The sequence below is a fragment of the Pungitius pungitius genome, chromosome 5, assembly GCF_949316345.1.
Source record: "Pungitius pungitius chromosome 5, fPunPun2.1, whole genome shotgun sequence".
NCBI lineage: Eukaryota > Metazoa > Chordata > Actinopteri > Perciformes > Gasterosteidae > Pungitius > Pungitius pungitius.
Genome location: NC_084904.1, coordinates 7,002,334 through 7,013,485, shown reverse-complemented (window position 1 = coordinate 7,013,485; position 11,152 = coordinate 7,002,334). Strand labels below are relative to the sequence as shown.

Genomic DNA, 11,152 nt, shown 5'->3' with positions numbered 1-11,152 from the left:
AGTAAAAGTATGAGTAATATACAACAAAAGCATAACAGTAATTGTGTTGCCTTTTAGGCATTAGGCTTTTATTTTGTACAAGCTTTTATTTTGAAATGGTTTCCTGCCTTAGGAGTTCCAGGCGTTAGTTTCCTGTTAGTGGTTAGAGGAAAATGGTGGAATCCATCAACATGCTTTCGTCATCCATTGCAATCCACATCGTAAATGCTGCAGAGGCAATGTCGTAAGTTGATAACTTCATTGTTTTATTTATAAGGTTAATGTTAAGATGCATATTTACAGTAAAAGGAGATTTGACGACTGTAATTAAAAAACGTTTTATTCACATATGTTTACGTAGGACTAAACAATTTTGTATCTTGTGTTTGTTACAGTTTTCACTCTTCTGTCTGTGACATGATATAAAGAGCCACAGTAAACAGCTTGAGAAGCTTACTACGACTCAACTCGTCATTTGCAGAAAGAGTTTAGCTAGTTGAATAGCTGCGGTTGCTACACCGTAGTGAAGACAACATAGTGAAAAGACAAAGAAAGCTGGCGTTGTACATCGTGGTAAGATGGATAGCAAACAAAGCGACAGGGAGTCAGTGGCCAGTAAAAGAAGTTCACGGTCTTCAACTTCATCAGCTGGCTCAGTAACACGTGCTCGTGCTAAAGCGGAGGCAGCTAAAGCACGCGCTACATTTGCAAACAAAGAAGCTAAAGCTAAGCTAGAAAGAGCTGCAACGGAGGCTAAGCTACAGAAAGAAAAGGCAGAAAAAGAAGCGGAATATTACAAAGAGAAAGCAGCAATCGAGTTCGAATTGCAGCTAGAGAACGCAAGAAAGGATGCTGAGCTAGAAGCGCTTGCTAGTTATCGCGAAGCCGCAGCGGCCGAAGCTGAAGCTGCCGTGTGGGAAGATGCAATGGACAATTTTGTTGTACTGGATGAAGCAGGCCCATCAGAGAAGGACAAACTGGAGCGTACAAGTGAATATGTCCAGTCTCAATACGAGCTACACTCAGGTGAAACCCATCCACGTACCAGGTCACTAAGGCAAGCAGCCATGAATGCTAGTTCCCAAGTATCTCAGCTTCCGACAGATGAAACCCCTCAAGGATATTCTTCCAATCCTTTCTCTCCAACATGGCAGCCGCCTGTTAGTCCTAAAGAACCGTCATATGCAAAAAATATTACCAACCCTGCATTAGCAAACTATGGCTCGGAAAATGTGCAAACACCTTCAGCTATTAAAGTGGAAAGGCAAGTCCCACGAAAGGAGACTGACCATCAGACAAACATAAACATGCGTACCACTTCCTCAGACAACTCTCCTCAGCCTTCCTTTCCACGCTACATATCAACAGCTAGCCATGGTGCACCCGGAGCGGAACATCTAGCACAGTTCTTGGCTCGTCGCGACCTGGTGAGTTCAAGTTTATATAAATTTGATGATAACCCAGAAAACTATCGAGCCTGGCATTCATCATACATAAACGCCACTCAAGGGCTAGGCCTCACAGCCACGGAGGAGCTAGACTTAATGACTAAGTGGCTCGGTAGAGAATCCAGCGACCAAGTCAGACGTCTCCGTTCAGTGCACGCGACGAATCCTGTCGTAGCACTCAGAAGGGCCTGGGAACGTCTCCAGGAATGTTATGCAGCACCCGAAGTCATCGAAAGGTCCCTTTTCAACCGGCTCGATCATTTCCCAAGGCTTTCAGGGAAAGAACACACAAAGCTACGAGAACTAGCCGACCTGTTAATGGAGGTGCAGGGAGCCAAGGAGGACGGCTACCTCCCAGGCCTGTCTTACCTGGACACCGCAAGAGGGATCGAACCCATAGTTGCAAAACTGCCTTATGGTCTTCAAGAAAGATGGGTATCCGCCGGTTCAAAGCACAAGGATGAAAATAATGGACGATTTCCCCCATTCGAGTTCTTTGCAAGTTTTGTACACCACGAGGCACGGAAAAGGAATGACCCTAGCTTTGCCATTCAAGGTACTAGCGGCTTAGCTGCGAAGCCTGAAAGGCCCTCCTTTAGAAGTAACCAAACCCCTATATCAGTTCACAAGACGGATATAGCCTCAACACACTCAAACGACCTAAAAGGAACCGGCGATCCAAACAAAACCTGTCCAATACATGGTAAACCCCACCCACTCAGACGATGCAAAGCCTTCAGAGCCAAACACCTAGAGGAAAGGAAAAGCTTTCTCAAGGCAAAGGGAATCTGCTTCAAATGCTGCAGTTCAACTACGCACTTGGCAAGAGACTGTCCAACTACAGTCAAGTGTATAGAGTGTGATAGTACCTACCACGACGCTGCTATGCATCCGGGTCCTGCACTTCAAGACGGGGCTCCCTCAACCTCACCACACAACGGCGGGGAGAGAGAAGAGAGCAGTGACACTAAAGCCGTCGTCAGCGCAAGCTGCACCGAAGTTTGTGGAGCACGACAAGTCGGCAAGTCATGTTCCAAGATTTGCTTAGTGAAAGTATACCACAAACGTCAACCAGACAAAGCCATCAAGGCCTACGCCATATTGGACGACCAAAGCAACCGATCGTTAGCAAGGTCTACTTTCTTCGAGCTCTTCGACATCAAGTGCGAACCATATTCCTATTCTTTGAGGACGTGTTCCGGCACAACAGAAACATCCGGACGTAGGGCTGAAGAGTTTGTGGTGGAGTCACTCGACAGCAGGGTCACAATCCCTCTACCACCCCTCATCGAGTGCAACGACATTCTTGACAATCGGTCAGAAATCCCAACGCCAAACGCAGCTCTATGTCACCCTCACCTTCGCAAGGTAGCAGAACACATTCCAGAAGTTGACCCCACAGCAGAGATTCTCCTGTTACTCGGCAGAGATATCATTAGAGTTCACAAGGTACGGGAACAAATCAATGGTCCACACAATGCCCCATTTGCCCAACGCCTAGATCTGGGCTGGGTGCTAGTAGGAGAAGTCTGCTTGGGGAATGCACACAAGCCTACAGTTAGCACCTTCAAGACAGCTGTGCTCGACAATGGCCGCCCATCGCTCCTTCCACCTTGCACCAGTTTTCTACGAGTCAAAGAAATGGTTCCTTGTAGCAGGGAGACAAGACACACCTCCAGTAAGGTTACAGGAGAAGTGTTGGGACAAACTGTTTTCAATCACACAGAAAACGACAACAGGTTGGCACCCTCATTTGAAGACAAGGTTTTCTTGAAGCTTATGGACGAAGAGGTCTTCAGGAATGAGTCACAAAGTTGGGTAGCTCCACTCCCATTCCGACAACCAAGACAATACTTACCTAACAACCGGGAACAGGCAGTGCAGCGCTTTGGATCACTTCAACGAAGCCTGAGTAGGAAGCCAGATATGCAACAGCAGTTTGTGGCCTTCATGGGAAAAATATTGGAGAACGACCACGCCGAAGTCGCACCACCTCTGGCAGAAGACGAAGAATGTTGGTACCTGCCGACCTTTGGTGTGTTCCATCCACAAAAGCCAGGTCAAATCAGAGTGGTTTTCGACTCAAGTGCTAAACATGCCGGGGTTTCCCTCAATGATGTGCTCCTCACAGGCCCAGACCTGAACAACTCACTTCTTGGAGTTCTGTTGCGGTTTCGGAAGGAAAAGGTTGCTGTCCTAGCGGACATACAGCAGATGTTTCACTGCTTTGTGGTACGAGAAGATCACAGGAACTACCTCAGATTTCTTTGGTACAGGGACAACGATGTGACCAAAGACGTCATAGACTTCAGAATGAAGGTTCATGTCTTCGGCAACAGCCCGTCTCCCGCAATAGCTATTTACGGGCTTAGACGAGCTATCAGAGAGGGTTCCCAAAAACATGGGGAAGACACAGTCAACTTTGTTATGCGTCACTTCTACGTCGACGATGGCCTTTGTTCTATGCCAACGGATGCGGAAGCCATCGACTTACTGCGCCGAACCCAGACTTCACTTGCCGAGTCTAACCTCCGCCTTCACAAGTTTGCCTCAAACAGTAAAGAAGTCTTGCAAGCTTTCCCACCAGAAGACCGTATAGGGGCCTCAAAGGATGTCGACCTCAGTGGGGAAGCTGCACACACTCAACGGAGCCTGGGTCTTCTATGGGAGATAACCAGGGACACGTTCACCTTCTCTGCTTCAACTGATATGAAGCCATTTACTCGCCGTGGAGTCCTCTCCACGGTAAACAGTGTTTTTGACCCTTTTGGGTTCGTGGCCCCGGTCACTATTCAAGGAAGAGCCCTTCTCAGGGAACTCACAGTCGAACTTTCTGGTTGGGATGCACCGCTACCTGCAGACAAATTGAAAAAGTGGGAGGCCTGGAGAGACTCACTCCAAGACCTCAAGCTCCTTCACATACCAAGGACATACACAGCAGTCTCTCTAGCTAAAGCGGTGAGAACTGAGCTCTGCGTGTTCTCTGATGCATCCACTAAAGCCATTGGCGCTGTGGCATACTTGAAGGCCATACAAGAAGACAAACAAATTCAGATTGGATTTGTTATGGGAAAGTCAAAACTGGCACCTCAGTCTGAACCAACCATCCCAAGACTCGAGCTATGTGCAGCCGTCTTGGCCGTGGAAATGGCAGAGCTAATTCAGGATGAACTGGATGTTAAGCTGGATTCAACCAAGTTCTACAGCGACAGCAAGGTTGTTCTTGGCTATATCTACAACGAAAGCAAACGTTTCCATGTCTACGTGCATAATAGAGTTCAGCGTATTCGCCAATCCACGAAACCCGAACAATGGCACTATGTGCACACAGAGGAAAATCCTGCTGACCATGCATCGCGGTCAGTTCCTGCTTCACGTCTGCCAGAAACAACGTGGTTCACAGGGCCCAACTTCCTCTACAAAACTCCCGACAAACCAGTAAAGACATTCGATCTCATCAAACCAGATATGGATGTAGAGATCCGTCCAGAAGTAAGGAGCTATGCCACAAAGCTCGAAGAGAAAGGACTCAGCTCAGAACGCTTTCAAAGGTTCTCCAGCTTCAAGACCCTTGTTCGAGCCGTTGCACTCCTAATACATATCGCAAGGTGTCAAAAACTATCCAACTGGAGTGACAAATGTAAGGGATGGCATAAGTGTGATCTGTCTCGCACCCCAGACGAACTATGTCAAGCGAAGGAGGTCATCATCAGAGCTGTTCAGAAGGAAGCGTTCAAAAAAGAATTTGAAGCTTTGGAGACATCTAGGCCAGTCCCCTTGAACAGCAGCCTTCATCGGCTTAGCCCAATGTTGCAGAACAATCTTATCTGCCTTGGAGGCCGGCTGAAGAATGCTAACCTGAACATTGGAGAAAAGAACCCGGTTATCCTCCCCAAAGACAACCACGTTTCCTTGCTACTCGCCAGATACCACCACGCTGAGGTCAAACATCAAGGTCGTCACCTGACGGAAGGTGCTGTCAGGGCAGCGGGATTTTGGCTCTTGGGCGGGAAAAGGATCATCAATTCGATTCTACACAAATGTGTAACCTGTCGTAAGCTTAGAGGTAAATTCCAGCAACAACGCATGGCAGACTTACCTCCAGAACGCCTTACGACCTGTCCTCCCTTTACATACGTGGGTTTGGACGTCTTCGGACCTTGGGTCGTCTGCACCAGACGGACAAGAGGGGGGCAAGCTGAGAGCAAGCGGTGGGCCATAATCTTCTGCTGCATGAGCTCCAGGGCTGTCCACATCGAGGTCATTGACTCGATGGACACATCAGGCTGCATCAACGCTTTAAGACGTTTCTTTGCAATAAGAGGACCAGCCAAACAACTGCGATCAGATTGCGGCACAAACTTCATAGGGGCCTGTAAAGAACTTGGAATGAGCAAAGACCAACCAGATACAACTGCAGAAGTATCTTAACCAAGAAGGGTGTTCTTGGCAGTTCAATCCCCCGCACGCCTCGCACATGGGTGGTTCTTGGGAACGCCTGATCGGTTTGGCCCGAAGAATTCTTGATTCAATGCTTCTTGAACAGCACACTCGCTTAACCCACGATGTCCTGTGTACACTAATGGCAGAAGTCACAGCAATCCTAAACGCGAGGCCACTAATCCCAGTTTCAAACGATCCCGAGGATCCATTGATCTTGTCGCCATCAATGCTCCTAACTCAGAAAGGGGGAGTCCCTTCCCCACCCGGGGATTTCACAGACAAAGACCTCCTCACCAAGCAATGGAGACAAGTTCAAGCGCTGGCCAACAGGTTCTGGAATCGTTGGAGTCGTGAGTACTTGCCCACCTTGCTTTGCAGGAAGAAATGGCACAAGTCTTACCGAAACCTTCAGGAGGGAGACATTGTCCTTCTTAAAGACACTCAAGTAGCCCGTAACCACTGGCCAACGGCTATAATCACAAAGACCTTTCCTGGAAAAGATGGGAGAGTGAGGAAAGTGGAACTAAGGACCACAGTTCAGGGATCTTCAAAGACTTTCCTCAGGCCAGTCTCCGAGGTGATCTTACTTTTAGTTAAGGACTGATGTACTGAAACTCATTTCCTAGTTTAGTAGTACTAGTGACCTCACTGAGGCCAGGCGGGGAGTGTGTTGCCTTTTAGGCATTAGGCTTTTATTTTGTACAAGCTTTTATTTTGAAATGGTTTCCTGCCTTAGGAGTTCCAGGCGTTAGTTTCCTGTTAGTGGTTAGAGGAAAATGGTGGAATCCATCAACATGCTTTCGTCATCCATTGCAATCCACATCGTAAATGCTGCAGAGGCAATGTCGTAAGTTGATAACTTCATTGTTTTATTTATAAGGTTAATGTTAAGATGCATATTTACAGTAAAAGGAGATTTGACGACTGTAATTAAAAAACGTTTTATTCACATATGTTTACGTAGGACTAAACAATTTTGTATCTTGTGTTTGTTACAGTTTTCACTCTTCTGTCTGTGACATGATATAAAGAGCCACAGTAAACAGCTTGAGAAGCTTACTACGACTCAACTCGTCATTTGCAGAAAGAGTTTAGCTAGTTGAATAGCTGCGGTTGCTACACCGTAGTGAAGACAACATAGTAATATAAGTCACAAAGAACTCATTGTATAGAATTTTTTAATGCTTTTTTGTCATGCTACTACTTATGTCATTGTTTTTTTTCATTGTCATTTTACATACTTTCACATTTTATGACTTCTTTCAACATCATTTTCCTACATATCACATTTTGACAAGATGTACGATAAAAATAAATTGGATAAAACAAAGTTCACATAAATTACCTTGAAAAAATACTGAGACCTTTTTGATATTCTAATTACTGACTTTGTCTTTGAGCTAATACTAGCTTATTGACTTTTTGCTGACGTGATGAGCCATAACCTCTTTTGACATACTTTAATTTTTTTATTACTTTTTGAGTCATAAATGTGAATTCATTTTTACACTTTCTACGACATTTCGTGGCACTTGTTGCTGACTTTTTCACATATGATCGATACTGTTTCTATTTCAACTATTTTCAACATAACATGTAATGACTTTTTCAAGATACCTTTGACATTCTATAGTAACTTTTAACAATAATATCCCTCTTTGTTTGTTTCAACATACAGAACTAGTCAAAGAATGTGTGTCCAAACCTTTGACTGATACTGTTGATACTTTTACATTTTATGTAATAATTTACATCAACTATTTTATTCCTTTGTTTTGACAAATATGTTATAATATAACAATTTCATTTATTATATTATATTACCAATATATTACTTCATGGCTTTATCTGACTTTTTATACTTGGATTAAACGTTTTGACTATCTGTAGTGTTATTGATTTGGAAGACTTTTTAAATAATAATAATATTCCATGAACTTAAACATCACACTAAATTTGACACACTATCTAATGTCCCTTTGATCCATGAGTCCTTTTTACCTGACTTATGAAGAACTGTTCTACTATATTCATATTTTTTTTAACATATGTTACTATTACCTTTTTAATCACACTTCTCAGTGATCATTTTTTTCTCTTTTGACTGATTTACTACGATATTTTTACATACAATACAGTATTGCCAATACTGTGACATATTGCACAAATCGTTTTTTTGTCATACAATACAATGACAATGTTTTTCACATTGTCTTTTAAATGACTACACAATCCCTTTTCAATAACTCAAGTAAAGTGAACGCAGCCCCATTATGGCAGGGGTCAGTTATCAGTTCTATAGGGAATCTCTGAAAGTGAAATAACACACAGATGAATAAAGGAAGGAAATTGCTTCATAAAAGTATATGTATGGTATGTCATAAATAGCCACATGTTGTAGTACCGGTATCCTATGAAATATTTCAGAGCTTCCATTTCCATGATAAAAGGGACATTATAATGTTGCAGTTTACCAGTTTATTAAAACTTTCTCTTGTTTATATTTAACATATGTTAAATGTTTATACGGTATTTTCTGACTATATTTTACTTTATATGGCATAGACTACAAATATAAAAATTCTGTAACTTCTATAAAATGAATATATTATTTCTGGATTCAAACATTTTTCAAATGATGGGTACCTGAATCATCATCATCCAGATTATTGGTGGTGAGTTTTTAATTTGACAAAAACAAGAGTATGGACAAACTTGATTAGATGTCTGATGATGCCAATCACCATCTGGAACAGTCCCACCAACTCACAGGAGGGCCTGCCTCACCTGTAGGGGGCATGCTTTGATTTTAAACACAAATAAAGAACCAAAAATAGTCATTTAAATACATGGACATAAACTTAAATGCAGCTCCTACAAAAGGGTTTATTATTGTAATCAATATAAGAGTAGAGAATAATCACCCCAAGAGAATAAATGAAGCGTTTTCCTGTTGTTTTGGTTTAGAAATGTCCCCGGCCAATCACCCATCTGAGAATCCTAATTCACAACCCAAATGGTCTTAAATAACAATAATCTTACATGTACATCCAACAGAGGGCAGCACCTCTCCACACATGTCACGTGTTCCACCTTAACGTGGGGGCCTGTTTTGATTGATTCAAAGATCAAAGCATTCAATCAGCTTGTGTAAAGCTAAACAGCTACCACAGCATTCAGTGTGGCTCTGAGGCTGTTGATAAGACGTTGCGTACTAAAGTGATGTCATCTGAGACTCTTCTGAAGAAGACCCGGGTCTCTGCCAGCATCAGGACCTGAAGCCCAGAACCAACCCAACCTCACAGAGAAGAGATGTGAGACTTATTGGAGACATTCAGCATGACTTGCAAACGTCAACAACATTTGTTTCATATCTGCTGATTATAAAGCTAGAACCCCCCCCCACCCAAAATGAGTCTTTGCTTTTGTCCTCTTACCATCATGATTGGTTCATACATCCAAAAACAGCAGCAACCATGTTGAAATCATGTAATCTTGTCTGTGTGTATCTTCGGGGGGGGGGGGGGGGGGGGGGGGCAAAGGGCCAAAGGAGCTTAGGTCGCCCCACTCTGGGCCCAACAGTCAGTGAGGCATGCAGAGATCCCATGACGGCTCACTGCGCTGCTCGTGCCTTTGGTTCAGCTGATCCATACCAGCAGAACAAATGACAAGCTGACACAGATCATTGAAGAGGAACACGTGTGTGCTTGCTCATGGGCAAATCCTGTGTGGTTAATATTTCATTGCATACAGATGTCTGTGGGGGAAACACCTTGATGTATTATTGATGAGATCAGTTCCCAGTGGACCTACAGGTATACTGATCCTATCCCCATAGTTGCATGTGTACCGTGTTTTTGCGACTATAAGGCGCACCTTCAATGAATCGCCTCTTTTAGAACTATTTTCCTATATAGTGCGCACCGGATTATAAGGCGCATAGAATAGAAGATACTGCAGTAAAACGTTTGACTGGGGTTGCGTTATGCATCCACTAGATCGGGCTGTGCTAAATCAAACGTTATTAAGCGTTCTGAAAACTCTTCACTCCCATGGTAACGTTGTTCAAACGTTAATGTGGATATTAACAATATCTCTGAACCTCCAACTTTCGTTCTTGATTAATGAAAACATTCTTAATCAACCAATTGATCCATATATTTGGCGCTCCGGATTGTAAGGCGCACTGTCGTTTTTTGAGGAAAAAAAAGGATTTTAAGTGTGCCTTATAGTCGCGAAAATACGGTATGTATGTCTGTTTGTAAGAGTGACCCAAGTATCATGAATAACAGCTATAGGCAACATTTAGTCAACATCCATCTTTTATTGTGGAGTTACTCAAGAACCTGTGTAATATTGTCAGGATAAGTTTCAATGGGGCTTGTCAAATCAAAGTTGTTCCAAATATTGTGATTAATGAAAGGAATCTTTTCTGTGTTTCTTTCATGTAGAAAAATGCCAAATAAAGAGGGGAATATCAACACAGACTACAATGAGGAGAACATTCAAGAAGCTGAGCATATAGGACATAAGCAACGTCATTATTTAAAAAAAAAAGCCTGTTGTATATTATGAACTATGCTGACGGAGTGTGTCCATGTGGATGGCGTGTGTCCATGTGGATGGCGTGTGTTCATGTGGATGACGTGTGCCCATGTTGATGGCGTGTGTTCTTGTTGATGGCGTGTGTTCATGTGGATGGCGTGTGTCCATGTTGATGGCGTGTGTTCTTGTGGATGGCGTGTGTTCATGTGGATGGCGTGTGTCCATGTGGATGGCGTGTGTAAATGTGGATGGCGTGTGTTCATGTGAATGGCGTGTGTCCATGTGGATGGCGTGTGTCCATGTGGATGGCGTGTGTCCATGTGAATGGCGTGTGTCAATGTGGATGGCGTGTGTTCATGTGGATGGCGTGTGTCCATGTGGACATGTGGATGGCGTGTGTCCATGTGGATGGTGTGTGTTCATGTGGATGGCGTGTGTCCATGTGGATGGCGTGTGTCCATGTGGATGGCGTGTGTCCATGTGAATGGCGTGTGTCAATGTGGATGGCGTGTGTTCATGTGGATGGCGTGTGTCCATGTGAATGGCGTGTGTACGTGTGGATGGCGTGTGTTCATGTGGATGGCGTGTGTCCATGTGAATGGCGTGTGTCAATGTGGATGGCGTGTGTTCATGTGGATGGCGTGTGTACGTGTGGATGGCGTGTGTCCATGTGGATGGCATGTGTACATGTGGATAGCGTGTGTAGATGTGGATGGCGTGTGTACGTGTGGATGGCG

General features: G+C 44.0%; 1 protein-coding gene and 1 long non-coding RNA gene across 2 annotated transcripts; both read left to right on the top strand.

Moving 5' to 3' along the window:
• Positions 1–56: 56 nt before the first annotated feature.
• LOC134129019 (uncharacterized) lies at positions 57–5,208 on the top strand. The gene is made up of 3 exons (XM_062562170.1): positions 57–223; positions 375–5,000; positions 5,107–5,208. Exons 2-3 carry the CDS (start codon positions 558–560, stop codon positions 5,206–5,208), a joined length of 4,545 nt encoding a protein of 1,514 aa, XP_062418154.1. The 5' UTR covers positions 57–223; positions 375–557.
• Positions 5,209–5,852: 644 nt separating this feature from the next.
• Positions 5,853–6,929, top strand: LOC119221051 (uncharacterized). The gene is made up of 2 exons (XR_009956229.1): positions 5,853–6,717; positions 6,869–6,929. It is a non-coding gene; the product is annotated as an uncharacterized LOC119221051 (long non-coding RNA).
• Positions 6,930–11,152: the final 4,223 nt, after the last annotated feature.